The sequence below is a fragment of the Gorilla gorilla genome, chromosome 4, assembly GCF_029281585.2.
Source record: "Gorilla gorilla gorilla isolate KB3781 chromosome 4, NHGRI_mGorGor1-v2.1_pri, whole genome shotgun sequence".
Taxonomy (NCBI): Eukaryota; Metazoa; Chordata; class Mammalia; order Primates; family Hominidae; genus Gorilla; species Gorilla gorilla.
Window position 1 is genome coordinate 57,281,592 of NC_073228.2, and position 15,077 is coordinate 57,296,668.

Below are 15,077 nucleotides of genomic sequence, written 5' to 3' on the forward strand. Positions count from 1 at the left end.
ACCAGACAGGAGCCCATGAGGAAGCATGGTGGGTGAAGAGGCGAGAGGTTGGTCACAAAGGCCCTGATTGACAGGATGAGGAGTTGGGATCCAGCCGTGTGCTGGATGGGAAGTCATCGAAGAGTTTTTTGTTGTTGTTGTTGTTTTTGTTTTTGAGATGGAGTCTCGCTCTGCTGCCAGGCTGGAGTGCAGTGGCACGATCTTGGCTCACGGCAACCTCTGCCTCCTGGGTTCACGCAATTCTCCTGTCTCAGCCTCCAGAGTAGCTGGAACTACAGGCACGCGCCACCACACCCAGCTAATTTTTGTATTTTTAGTAGAGATGGGGTTTCACCATCTTGGCCCGGATGGTCTCCATCTGTTGACCTCAGGTGGTCCACCTGCCTCAGCCTCCCAAAGTGCTGGGATTACAGGCGTGAGCCACTGCACCCGGCTCTATGGAAGAGTTTTAAAGCAGGGACACACCTGCTCAGGTTGCATTTTACAGCCTTCAGGGCAGGAGGAGGAGCAGAAGCTTGAGAGATATCCCAAGTGTTTTTACCCCTGGGACCCTGCATCCTCCACTGTGACCTCCTATTACCGTGTGCTCCGGCTCTCAGGCTCCCAAACAGAACTCAGTTTTCCTCCACAGTCTGACCTCTGCATTTTGGGCACCTTCCCTATTCCTCCCTTCCCTCTTCTGTTCAGTCACAGAGAAGAATGGGTATGAGCCTGGGCTTCAGAATCAGACAGAGCTAGATTTAAATCTTGACTCTGCCACTTACTATTGTAACTGAGGCAAGTAACTTGAAGTCTATAGTCTCATTTATTAAATGGAGTGTGATTAATTGTCCCTCACTGTTGTTCACAGGGTGTAAATGAGCTGAGGTGTGTAAAATCCTTAACACAATGCCTGGCATGTAGGAAGTCTCAGCATGGGGCCTTTACTTTTTGCCTTTTTAGGGACACGCAGGCATTCTACAGGAGGATGAGCAACACCGTGGTACAGTGGTTCCATTTATTCTAGGTAGGCTCCCAGAGGGTTGGGGTGGGGGTATGAAAGGACCAGGGCAGCAGCTAGAAGCAAGTATAGGGCTGGAATGAATTTGGCTTCCTCCTGGAGCACCACTTTTGGGGAGAATAAATCAGATTTTAACTGGCCCTGTGGGATCACATGGGGTCGCTAAGGGCCTCTTGATTGCATCACCTGTCCCTCCACTGTATCTGAAAATCTCTAATCCTCACCCTGCCCGAGGATCCCAGGCTTTATGTCTGCTCCCCAGGCTGTGGCCCTCCACTCCAAAGGTGGACTAGAAGTAAGAAATTACAATACACTAGGCGCAATGGCTCATGTCTATAATCCCAGCACTTTGGGAGGTCAAGGGGGGCAGAATGCTTGAGTCAAGGAGTTCAAGACCAGCCTGGGCAACATGGTGAAACCTCGTCTCTAAAAAGCATACAAAAACAGCCGGGCATGGTGGTTGCACACCTGTAGTCTCAGCTACCTGGGGCAGATCACTTGCACCTGAAGGTCAGGGCCGCAGTGAGCCGTGATAGTGCCACTGCACTAGGGAAACACAAAGCTGCAAGTTAATTATTGGGCCTCATACTGGCCTTCAGTGAAAGGTCATTTAAAGGATTATTTTTATTTAAAAAAACAAACAGCAATTCTATCTACATGAAGTGGAAGATTTGCCTGAAGTTAGGATACAGTTGTCATCTTGGTTTGCTGAGAGTCACTTTGGCCTAAGAACATGCACCCCTAGGGGCCTGTTCAATCTCCCCCATCATTAGGAGCACTTTGATGGGAACATGTGAAAGACTCTGTACTTGGGTCTGACCTTGAGCCTCAGGTGGGTCTGGCTCAGCTGAGGATGCCTGCCTGTTGGCTGAGGTGCAAACTCAGGGAGCAGACACATGGGACCGCCTGCAGTAGCTGAGGCCCAGACACGAAGTGGGACAGAAATGTCAAAAACCCAGACCTGCCTACCTCTGTCCCTGCTCCATCATAGCTGAGGATCCTACTGAGCTTTCAGAGGCTATTAGGCCAGATCCTGGGGTCTCCCACCATAAGTGAAGAGTAAATGAAACAAGAGAGGGTGAGCTAGAGGCTGGACTTGAACATCATCCTCTAACATCTACCTGGTGGGAGAAGTGGGATGAGTGGAGTAATCTCAGCCCCAGAGCATTGAGAAATGATCCCAGAGATGGCAGTCTTGTCTCAAAATGATGCTCTTGGAAACAGCCACTGCAAGCACTTTTCCAGCTGAGAATCTGGGTCTAACCAACCCCCAAATTAGCCTTCCCTTTGTTGGCAGCATCAAGCATGGCAGGGCAAAAGCTAAATGAGAAATTGAGATGGTAAGTTTGGAGCCAACTCGGAAACTTTTCAAGAAACATCCCTTGTTGCTAATAACATGTCTGGGGGCTGGTTGGGATTCTAGGATTAGTGTTCAGGAGATAGAATTGGGTAACAACGGGGGAGGTGTGATCTTTTCCAAGTGCCATACCAGGTATTAAAATAAACAGGCTCTTGCCTCCTGGAGCTGGGGGTGGCAGGGAAAAAGAATCTGGGTCTAAGCAAAACCAGAAAAAGCATTAATGCACGAAGTGGGAGTAGAAAGCCCAAACCTGCGAGTCCTTAGCTGTTTTCTGACCTCAGAAACAATGTACCTGACATCTCAGTGTTTCCTAGTTGTCACTTTACAGGCAGAGAAAGACAGTGTAGTCGCAGGTGCAAGTCTGGGACCAGTGTGCTCTGAACATACTGGTATCCTAGGGGCTTAGCAAGCTGGGATGTGGCTGAGAGCAGAGGTAGGAGAGAACCCATTACAGAACCTCCAGTGGACGAAGGAGGAAGGTACAGTGTAGTTCTAAGGACACAGACAGGGAGTCAGAAGACGTGGCTCTGCCACATCTCATCTGTAAACTGGAGATGAAATTAAATTCATGAGATAGGTAACGGAATAGGCAGGTATTGTACATATGGAAGTGCTTTAACCATTTTTCAACTGCCACAGAACATGAGTATTACTGTGGAAGAGGAAGTAGGTGAACAGGTGTGAGCCTCTCTCTCTGGCAGTGATTCTTGACCTTGACTGCACGTTAGAAAACACCTGGGAGTTTTAAAACATGCTGATTCCCCCAGGTCCCATCCCAGACTGATTGAACTGAACCATGTCTTTTTTGAAAGCTCTCCAGGTGACATTAATGTGCACCGAAGAGTTGAGAACCTCTCCTTCAGGACTTTCTTTGCCCAAATTAACGTCATTCTTAACTGGCAACCCCGGTTTGACCCCTCTCACCAAGTGTTTTTCCTATTACAGCTAACTGCAGCCTGGCAACATGGAGACAACCAGAAAGTTCCTAGCTGCCAAAAGGCAGTTTGCTCATGGGGTTTGGACATCCAAGTAATAAAGGCAGCTACGGTTGCTGAGCACCTACTAAGTCTCAAATGCTGCAGAGTGCTTTATCTACACTCACTCTAGTGGTGAGAGAGGTTCAGGGACTTATCCAGGGGCATCTTGGTGTTAGATCCCTCATTCCAGCCTCTTCCCCCCATTCCAGGCAGTGGGAGATCTCAGCAGCTGTCAGCTTATCAGAACCTAGGCTTGGTGGGGGGCCTCCTGTCTTGACAACATATGGGTCACATGCCCCCAACAACACAAGCAGGCCTCTAGTCTTGGAACTCCCTGGGAAGCTTGTTTTAAAGCAGGATTAATTCCATTTGCTTGGGAATATGCAGGCCCTGAGGCCGGGTTTGAGAGACTTTTGTAAGTTGAGAGATGATTGAGACATCCTGGGTAATAAACCAATGAGAAGCTCTGCCGCATTCCTCTCGCCCTGGTCCCTGCTGGCTGCATGCCAACTGACAAGTCAGAAAAAGGCCCTGTGGCTCCGGCTACTGCCCCGGGACCATTTGCCTGGGGCCCCAGCAGGGGAACTGCCAGGAAAAGACAGATTGACTCCTCTGAGCACTCCCTGCCTGCAAAGATGCCTGGAGTTGCAGTGGTGCTTCGGGGCTTGGTCAAAAGGAGCCTCCAGGAGGTATATGATTCTCCCTCAAGTCACTCTTAATTTCATGTGGCTGAATCCCTGGGAGGGCTGGGGCAGTCAGAAAAGTTTTAATAGAGTGGTTATGAATGTTCTGTCCCTCTCTGGCCTGCTGTGTTTTCTCCTAGAATGTCAGTTCTGGAGAAAAAAATACATACCACAAACTTCATTTTGTGTAAATGTGAGTTTATTGACGAAGACACAAGGTCAAGCTTCCCCCAGCCCCCACCCTCCCGAAAAACAGGACCCAATAAGAACAGAGGAATGAGAAGCATTCTTAGGGCAACATTTCCCCTGCCCCCCCTCCCCATTTCTTTCCAGAGTCTCAAGCTTCACAACACAGACACACAGAGCAGGCTTGGGTGAGGACAGACACTCAGGGAATCTCTGACCAGCAAAAGAGTTCTGGGTGTTTGCTTCTCCTGCTCTTTGTATGATGCCAGCTGACATTACAAAGACACACTCAGGCAGAGGAGGGGGGATGCAGGGCAACCTCCTTCCCACTTCCCCAATTTGGCCAAGCTTGGAATGAGCCAAGAGGGAAGCCGTGGTGGAGGCAACAGGTTTTGCCTCTCAGGAGAGGTCCTTTTATAGGAAGTAGAATTCCTCCCTAACTCTGCTCAGGGGTGTGATGGGAGGTGGCTTCCCCAAGGAGTGAAGAGTTCACGGGTTGGCTCAGTCAGGTCAGCTGAGAATAGGAGCTGTTATCCATCACTGGTGGGGAGGCTGAGAGAAGCCTTGTTTCGGGGGTTGAGGGACATATTCTGATAGGAAATTGTGTTGTCTGCTTGCCCTGACACACTTTTCCTTCTGGAATGATAGTTTGCTTTGAGATGAGAACACTATTTGCAGTGTGAACCTTCTGCACTACTTGTATCCACTGACTCCAGGAATGAGTCCCAAGAAGGGAACTTTACCAACCTGCTTTTCCACCCCACACATCACTGACCTATCCACCTCCCACATACAATCCTATGCTGTTTCCTACTGCCATGTGCTTCAGGGGTGGTGTGCAAGGGACATATTTCCTCCCTCCTTCCCCATATATTTTTCTCTTGGAGATTCTCAAGGTTTAAGAAAGTGCTTTGTGGGACCGCTCCCCACAAGCTTTGCAACTGGTATGAAGCAGGGTTATTTCAGACATGAAATAGGGGTGTGGGGTAGTTTTGCTCTTGTTTTCCATGATTCCTCCTCTGAGTCCAGTGAGTTAGGTCTCAGTCCAACATGACGCCTGTGGAGCCTGAAGTGCCCCTGATTTAAGCAGGGCATCTGAGAAGACCAGTCTTAGTCATGGACCCTGAATATTGGGTGCCAGGCAATGCAACAAGTGCCCGCAGATCAAACAGTGTAACACTGCTAAACAGGCTGGTATGTTGGGCATGAAGCATTCTTTGAAAAATCATATCCAATGCATTAAGGGGGGTAGGGGGAAGATTTCATATCCCCCAGTCTTTTCAGAGATGACAGGAACTGCCTGAACCTCTGGGATGATCTTAATATGCCCTGCAGACTAAGTATCATGAAGAAAGAGCAGATCAGAGAGCTGAAGGGATAAAGAGCATTTGCAGCATCTCTAAGCTCACTTCATCTCTGCACCTATTCTGCTGGCCTCAATAAGTGGGGCTCCAGGGGCATATGGGAAACACTGGCTACGCCTTCATTCTGGCATCTGGCTTTACCTTCGAGTAATTCAAAAGATATTCAGCTGCCACCTGATGCCAATATACAGAGCGTCAAAATCAATATGGAATATGTGAAGAGCCAAAAAGTAGGCACAGAAAAGGCAGGAGAAGGCATTAGGGGCAAACGACAAGAGACAGTCCTGTGGTGAAAACCACACTGACGGGGACTTAGGAGACTCGGTCTCGGCTTTGCCACTACACAGCTGACGGGCCTTGGCGGTAACCTTTGTGCCTTTTATCTTTCTCCTTTGTAGGAAAAGAGGGTTGGATAAGTTATTACTCTGTTTCAACTCTAAAAGTAGAATTTTAGATTTGAACTGGACCTGAGAAATACAGGAGAGGGGGTGAGGGGACAGCATCTGGGTTCTTGTTCCCCATCTCTACTCAAATTCCTGAATTAGTGGGATTAGCAGGTTTGTTCAGGGGAAAGGAAAGGAGTAAGGTGTAACTTCTGTCAGCTTTGGTGCTGACGGCTCTATAGTTTTTGCACACTGAAGCATCATTCAAGAAGATCACCGTTCCCAACTGCAGAGCAATCAAATGAGATTATAATATGGAAAGGGGGAAGCATGAAGGCTTGGCCAAGGAAAAGGAGTTTGGAGGGGAAAATAAGAAAAAAGCAAACTGAAAATCCAAATGACCAGGGATAAGGCTACCACAGATAAGAGAACCCATCAAAAGCTAGGGTAGGTAACTGCATCTCTGCCTCCAGGACTGTGTGGTTAATGACAGTCATTTCAATGCTTTCTACCGGTTGCACTAATCCCTTGATTTCTCATATGTACAAAAGTATAAAACAATAAAGTGCAGTGTTTCAGTTACACTTTTCCTTGCTTTAATATTTGTTGTCTTTTTCTGCTTTTGAAATGAGCTCTCAATTACAAAATACCAAACTACACTCAAAAGAGGGTGTAGAAAAAGCCAGCCATTGGCACAGCATGGAGAAGCCCACAAGTAAGGACAGATAGCAGCAGCAGGTGGCAAGAGGTGGGAGGTGACTGAAGCAGTGGTTACAAATGTTCACAGGAAGCTAAAACTATCCAACAGGTTGTGCCCTAATGTTAGCACAGGTTAGACTAGTTACTACCTTGCTAGGTGGCCTCAGTGTGTTCAGATTCTACGCAGCAATACAATTTCTTCCAGTTAAGAGTTCTTGACTTGCACCGATCACAGCATGATTGAAGGGTACTGGACCAGTCTTGTTAGTTTTTCAAAATGCTGTCGTAGACCTGATAGATGTATTGAGAGACTTCAGGAGCTCTACACTTCAGTGACAGCTGTTAGGAGAAAAAGGAGATGGAAGATTAGCACAGAGGTTGGCATTAGCTCTAAAGGTATCCAAGCACTCAGTTCAAGAAAACTTTTGACACAGTGGGAGAGAAACTTCTATCGCCGGAGTAGCTAAACAAAGAGATTATGTTAATAAGTGCTGTGGGTTTTAGCATTTCAATTTAATCAATATCAAGTTGTGCTGTGCTTCTACCTCCATTCCATGTGGGTCTATAAGATTAGGAAATAATCCATACTAAAAACATCAAAGCCACTGACTGCAGAGCAACAGCTACTCTAATGCTTTGCTAAGAGTTATAGGGATTATTATTAAATGAAAAGGGAAGGGCCAAAGCCCTTAACTTGTTGATGGTCCTTTCAGCTGCCTGCCTCAGTTTCTCAGTCTGACAAGAGGATGGCTATATCTCAGTCCCAACTTCAGGAGGATGTACAATCAAGTGAAATAAAACCATAAACTAGGTAGGTCCAAGGTATTAGTCCTTTCTGTATTATAATGAGGAGAGTATACACCCCTAAGAGGGAAGACAAGAACATGAAAAGACACTTACTTAGTATAACCCAACCTCAATTCACGTCAACAGCTTAATCTTTTATTTTCTGCCTCTTTAGACAGGCAAATCAGATACCTCTGATACCCCTCTACCACCACCTCTTCTTTTAGTCTAATGAATACCAAATTAAACATCAATATTAAAAAGATCTTAATGGTGAATATTGAGAATTTCACTTTGCGAGTCAGTAAGGACAAAATTTAAACCCAGATTTAGAATCCTAATTGTATTAGATTAGGCAGAATATTATTAACAATAATATAAGCATGCAAAACGCACTCTAGAACCAGAAAATTTAATAGCTATATATTTTATATTGCTGACATCATTCCTCTTGTTAATTAGGGCAGGTCAACAAAAATTGTCTTGAATGATGTAGCACCGTGAGATTTTAGACTATTTTACCTCTTTATTCTCTTATTAGAGACTAAGGACAATTTAACATAGTGCAAAAGGTGAGACTATCTTTGAATAAAAGGTCAAGAAGATTTTGGTCAACGGTGAATTTCCTAAAAACTAACAACCTAAAAAGTTAAAGTAAAATTTAAAATGCAAAAAAACCCCAAACCAAACAAAAGAACATGGGAAGATATTCTATTGATTTACAGCTTTAATATTCAGTCTCCAAGGCATTCCCAAAACTGCTGCTTGGTATTAGTCAGGAAGACAATTCTGATAAATGTAAAAAAAACCAAAACAACTAACTTAAGAATATAGCTGTTCCTTATATATAGAAAACAGCTCCCTATTTTGGTCCAAGCTGCATCTTTAGGCATTTCCCTGACTTTCAAACTCCCTATTGAAGCAATTCTTTTTTTGAGACAGAGTCTTGCTCTGTCACCCAGGCTGGAGTGCAGTGGCGTGATCTCAGTACACTGCAACCTCCACCTCCCGGGTTCAAGCAATTCTCCTGACTAAGCCTCGCGAGTAGCTAGGATTACAGATGCGTGCCACCATACCCAGCTATTTTTTTTTTTTTTTTTTGTCTTTTTAGTAGAGACAGGCTTTTGCCATGTTGGCCAGGCTGGTCTCGAACTCTTGACCTCAGGTGATCCACCCACCTCGGCCTCCCAAAATGCTGGGATTACAGGCATGAGCCACTGCGCTGGACCTAAAGCAATTCTTGTACCTCCTTCTCTACAGCCTTCTCTACTGCCAGTGTTGTGGAAAATTCTAGTGGGAGAATATGTGGATTCAGAAATGGAAGAGAAGAGGAATCTAAAAAGAGAAACAACAGCTTAAGAGAGTTAACTCCCAGACTAAGGAGAGGTAGTCCCCAAATACTCCCCCAAAATACTATCTTGTATTTTTCCACATCTTTGTAACAATACTTGAAGTTCCTCCAGCTGGAGGTTCATTTTTATGTTTACAACTAGTAAGGAAATGTTGCCTTCCTCAACAATGGCTCAAACTGCCAAGGCTGGCATTGGTGGGAAGTCATGGACTGACCAGACCCTAGGCCCTGGGCATTACCGCTGGTCTTTGGAGGATGGGGAAGAAACTTTCCCTGTCTCTGGACTCTTAATATCCACACCTCCCCACCCCTACCTCCACCCCAGCCTCTGACAAAGTGTCAAGTTTATTACATATAGCTAGGACTCTGGCTCTCATTTTGTATGGCTCCTAGGGAGAAAGAGGCCTTCCTTGGGGCTTAACTTTCCAACTGCTAATTCCTTATGTGACATGTCTTTAACATCAGCCATTCAGGAATCCAGTCCAAACTAGACACACCAAGGGCAGAAGAGTCACCCTGTCCTGCCTAATTAAAATTAAGGGGCTATGCATCCACTTTTGGCATATGGTGTGGAACATACACTGCTTCACATGGGACAAGTTATCTTTCAGGTGAGGATTACCTACTTACAGAGATATAGCCTCACCCTTATAGGATAAACCTATCTTCTTAATAAAATACAATAAAAACCGGGGTTTGGGGAGAAGTGTTTTATTAACCCCTCTTAGGAGACTAAGGGACCATCAGTCTGTCATGCATTAGTGCTGGCTCAACCCGATTTCTTTCTTTCTTAATACTTAGCTCAGATCAGATTAATAGTGTAATGGGAACTTAAGGTGATGAAGGGAATGGATCAGAATGACTTTAGAGTCTGCCTCTTTAGATAGGCAAATCAGATACCTCTGATACCCCTCTACCACCACCTCTTCTTTTAGTCTAATGACTAAAAGGGTGCCACTTAGGGGAACAAATTAGACCTATTTGTCAAGTGCTATGATGGGAGATTTAGATGGTATTGTGGGCAGAGAACCTAGTCACCAGATAGGATGAAGAATAGGAAAGGGGGCAAGGAAGTATAAACAAATTCACCATTTAAAAATATGGGGAGGGAGGGGTTGGGCCAGGTGCAGTGGCTCACGCCTGCAATCCCACCACTTTGGGAGGCCGAGATGGGAGGATCGCTCGAGGCCAGGAGTTTGAGATAGCCTGCACAACATAGTGAGACCCTATCTCTATTAAAAAAAAAAAAAAAAAAAAAAAAAATATATATATATATATATATATATATATATATATAAAATAAAAATATATGGGACAAAGGAAGGTGGATGTGGCTAAACCACGAGGACAGAATCTATTTTTTTTTAACTTTTATTTGCATTTATTCCATGCTGAATTTATTCCCAGGTTATAAATTTTTGTTTTCTTCAATTTCTTCTGGGATATCTTTTCCTTCCCTGCAACCCTCTCTTCTGGTTTAGGAACAATTTACTCTTTTTCAGTAAGGATCATTTCAATATGTGGCAGGGGAGTTTATGTATGGGTTAATGTGACCTGAGCTCTATAAATACAGCAACATATCCTGGGGCTTTGTTCACCTGGACATGCTCAATGACCAGAGAATCTGCATCTAAACCCTTAGGGTCAGCATTACTCTTTGCCTTTTTAAGCATGTACAGCACAAATTTAGCACTCTTTTTGGGCCACCTGTCATCCTGTGCCCAGCCCCTCTGTTTGGCTTAGGTACACATACCAACTCCACTATAATAATATGGAATGACACACATTGCTTCTATAAAGTGACATCTTTCAAGTACTTGGTGGCTATTTGGATATGCATACCTTTGACGGCCTGGGCACTTCCACGGGTGTTCTTAAAGTAAACATGAAGATTTGAATCTCTTGCTTTGTATGATTTTGGGGGTTTTCTAGGCCAACTGAACAGAGATCATCTCAGGTCACTTACAGGAAAAGCTCACTGTATTTCTCTAAAAAAAATATGTTTTAATAAAGATGGGGTCCCACTATGTTGTCCAGGCTGGTCTTGAACTCCTGTCCTCAAGCAATCCTCCCATTACAGCCTTCCAAAGTGTTGGCATTACAGGCATGAGCCACCACACCGGGTCACTGTATAATTTCTCACCACTACATATGAATTTACAATTACTTCCAAACTTTTGTTTAAATATAAAGGAGAAAATATTCTTCAAAGGATGAATGGAGAAACTGTGGTACATGGACACAGTGAACTATTACTTGGCCATAAAAAAGAACAAGCTATGGATACATGTAACAACTTGGAAGGATGTTATGAGTATTATGTGTGCAAAAAACAATCTTAAGAGGTTACATGTTACATGTGTAATTTATACAACATTCTAAAAATGACACAATTATAGTAATGGAGAAAGGCTGCCGGGGTTAGGGCTGGGGTGAGAGTCTGACCATAAAGGGATAGCAAGAGGGAGTTTTTTTTTTTTTTTGTGGTGACAGAACAAGTCTGTGTCTGGACTCTGGCAGCAGTTATCAAATTGATACATGTAATAAGAGTTCATAGTACTATCCACTACCAATCCCCCACCCCCAAAAGTAATGTAAAAGCTGGTGAAATTAGAATAATGTCTATAGTTTAGTTTATTATATTGTACTAATACCTATTTCTTAGTTTTGAAAATGTAGTATGGGTGTGTAAGATGTTATTATTAATGGGGAAAACTGGGTAAAAGATATGTAGAAACTCTACTGTTCCATTTAAAAAATTTGTTAAGTCTTTATTTCAAAATAAAATACTTTTTAAAATTTTAACAAACTATGTTTAGGACAGTGATACTAAGAAGCTCTTCTCAAAATCAAGAATATTGTGTAAGAAGAGTGTCAAGAAACACCTGAATTCTAAACAAAATTCACCTACCAACAAATTACATGATCTTGAACTAGTCACTAATCATTCTTAGCCATGGTTTACTTATCTGCAACCTGGGAGTAATCACGCTTCTTTAACCTAGCTGAGATGGAAGACTATATACAATAAAATAATGGACAGTAAGCAAAAAGAAAAAAAGGAAAAAAAAAAACCACACACACCCATATATAAACTGTTGGCAAATTTCTAGAGAGTAAATGGAGTTATTCTCCCCCCAACCCTTTTTTTCTTCCAATTGAGACGAGGTCTCACTATGTTACCCAGGCTGGTCTTGAACTCATGGGCTCAAGTGATCCTCCTGCCTCAGCCTCTCCAGTAGCTGGGATTACAGGCATGTGCTATCTTGGTTTCATAGTAAAACTTGTCCCTCCAGAAACAGCACAGAGGGGTTTTCCTTTCTTGGGAAACTCAAGATAAATGACAGAGTATGTTACTCTCCAAAAGAGATGAGACTGGTGGGGGGTTGGGGAGAGGAGCATACATTTTATGAGGGAAGCCTGAAGTTTTTCAGCTCATAAGTGCTTGGGCAAAAGTCTAACTTGATAGGCCTCAGGAGCGAGCACACACACACACACACACACACACACACACACACACACACAGCTACTCCAACTTACTACAAGGATGGGAACTAGTGGGAAAAACACCAAGAATTTTCAGTTCCGGATGATACTATTCCCTTGATATATGCTAGTGAAAACAGACTTAGCTGTCAAAATTAAGGAACGGGTCACAGAGTTTTCTCAGCTAAATGACTAAAAGGCTCCCTTAAGCTACTGACTATTCAGCTTCCTCAGAATTAAATAGATCCCCATAAAACCCTCAAACATAACAGAGGAATAAGATATTTCTCCCATCCCAAGGGTTTCCTTTACTTTTCAAAATGCAGATGACATCCTATCGGGAAATTGCATTTTACAACAGCAAACAAATGCCTAGTGCTTGGCTATCAATCTGCTGTTTAACAAAGCAACTGCTTCTGCCTTATTATTGCCAGAAGTTTTACTTTAGTTCAGTGTGATACTGAAGGAAATTTCCCAAACTAAAGTCCCCTTATACGCTTCCAAAGGTGTTTTCCATTTTGCCTCACCTTTAATAACAAGCATTTCAGGTCATACAATGCTGCTGAAAAAAGCTCATGTGTTAATGACTCTGATAGCCTTAGGTCATGAACTCCAACAGCAAGAAAGGTCTTCTGGACATTAACTATGTAAACAATCCTCTCGGCAGCTTGTTATAGTACCACATGCACAGATACACTAGATATGTATTAACTGATATTGAGGATGAAGCTGCCAAGTTTTGTGAGCAACTCTGTATACACCAGGGGGGAGGGATGGATTTGAGGCACTTGCCAGAGATACCATTCCTGTTGGATGGGGCGGACACTGCAGAGAGGAGGTCTTCCATTGAGGCAAATGGAAGCTTCTTCATTGACTACTTATTTTGTATATCTCAGGTTTAAAGCACCTCCTCCAGGTCTTTCCAGGGTGCTAAGTAAACATGAAAGGGCTCTCACCTCCCTCCTCTAATCCATCTCACCCATTCTGAGAAAGGCCTTACCGTGTAATTGGGGTTTCCTGGCTGGATACGTAGTTCGGCCAAAATCCAAATGCCATTAGTGAGCTTCAGGGATTGGTACAGCATGTCCTGCCCTTCCACATTCCTCTTGGCAATAGTATAAACATTGTTGTTTTGCAACTTGCTGGAAACAGTGTCTAGAAATACAGATTCAAAATCCAACACCTTCAGTTAAAATCTCAAACAAATGTACACTCTCTTCTCACATCCTTGTGAGCCATGTGTGTTCAGTTCCCTGACCAGTACTGTCACATGGACATGTGTACATTTCAGAAGCCATTCTCCCACACAATAGCAAAAAGTGAAGAACAGGTTCATGACTTGTCTGCCTATCAGATTCCAGGACTGAAAACAGAATAAGGTACACTTATGGTTTAGTGCGAGTTACCTTTGGAGATTATGATATTGGTGGGCCTAAGGAGTTCGCAATCTCAAATTAGGTGCTAGACAGGTAAAGAAGACTCTGAAGAGGACAAAGACAGAAATAAGTGTGTGGGTATGCCATAGTGCCTGTCATGTTGGTATTTGTTTCTGGATGCTGGTTCCAGATCAATGGGGACACACAGACTGATGACCACATCCATAGTGCTACTTCCCAAGTCACTACTACTTCATTGTGAGCCATTCGGGCCTCAACTGCCAGGATCAGGAAGGGCCCAGAACTACAGAAGTCAACTGCAAATCAAATTTATTAACCTAGATGTTTAAGATTTTTTTTTTTTCAAAGCAGGCAGAAATGATTTCTTAAGCCTTTAGGGAATATTATGCCTCGAAAATAATAACGAAACAAACTGTCTCAACCACAGATTTTGAGAAACACTGAAGCTGTGCAAAGGTGATTGCTGCTAGATCCTAAGATCCCAGCTATGACAGAAACTATGACAGAAGTTTTCATAGTCACCAACTCAGGGTAAGAATGGGTTGGTGTTTTGGCTCTTCCTCATGACTACAGTTTCAAAAAGGACATAACGTTCCAGAATTAAAGGTTATTTCTCTGTTTATGAGATGTTGCTGTATCAGAGAAAGAGAAACTTTAAGAATAGAGATGACAAGCACTGCTTCTTTGTTGACTGTTTATTATATTCATTTCTGAAGACAGCATTCAAATTACTCATGCCTACTTCAAGAACTAAATTCTCCCCACATAAAAATCTGTCATATTCTATTGTGCTCTCTGGGAAAAGGTTGCCATGATGGATGGTCTTTCTACCCTTCTAAATGGTAAGCTCTCTGAACAAAGGGATCCTGGAGTTTTTCATCACTGTGTTTCCCACGTTATCTGCAATACAACAGGTACCTTTCATCAATATCTGCTCTGATAGGTGTTGGAGATGCCAATATTTACATAATACCATAGACATAGACGTGAACTAGTTTTGCAGGTAGCTCTCACCCTGATGTCTTTCTCGCACATTCAAACCACTGACAGCTCAGGAGAGGAGGCACTAAGACTCCTTTCATGAGACATTTTTACCACACTTAGTTATTACTTAGCTTTTCCCCGTTTATTTCCAAGGTCTTCACTGACACCAAGCAGAGTAGTTAAGAAATGGCTCTATTTGAGGAGTCAAAAAATGTATCTCAGGGTACATCTATGCAATATTGCTGGAAGAAGGGGCCTCAATATGCCCTTTTAATCACCTTGTGGGGGATGAGGCAGTTCTGGTTGCCACCCTGCTTCCCACAATGAAGGGCTCTTGCAGCTTTGAGTGGGTTGCTAGGCAACATCATCAGCTAGGGTTTGGCTAATGCCTTTTGACAGGATTGTCTTGAACACAGAGGGG

General features: G+C 43.7%; 1 protein-coding gene across 11 annotated transcripts in view; it reads right to left on the reverse strand.

Annotated features, from left to right (window-relative positions):
• Positions 1-4,201: 4,201 nt before the first annotated feature.
• The window catches only part of AP2B1 (adaptor related protein complex 2 subunit beta 1), a 141,732-nt gene continuing 130,856 nt past the window's right edge, over positions 4,202-15,077 (reverse strand). For 9 of the 11 annotated variants that reach the window (XM_055388444.2, XM_055388441.2, XM_019027218.4 and 6 more), the window contains 2 exons: positions 13,276-13,430; positions 4,202-6,991 (listed from right to left, as the gene is read on the reverse strand). In XM_055388444.2, coding sequence (XP_055244419.1) covers positions 6,917-6,991; positions 13,276-13,430 — 230 coding nt within the window. In that variant the 3' untranslated portion in view covers positions 4,202-6,916. Of the gene's footprint in view, positions 6,992-10,636; positions 10,778-13,275; positions 13,431-15,077 lie in introns of those variants that run through there. The other 2 variants (XM_055388450.1, XM_055388449.2) reach the window with 1 other exon arrangement.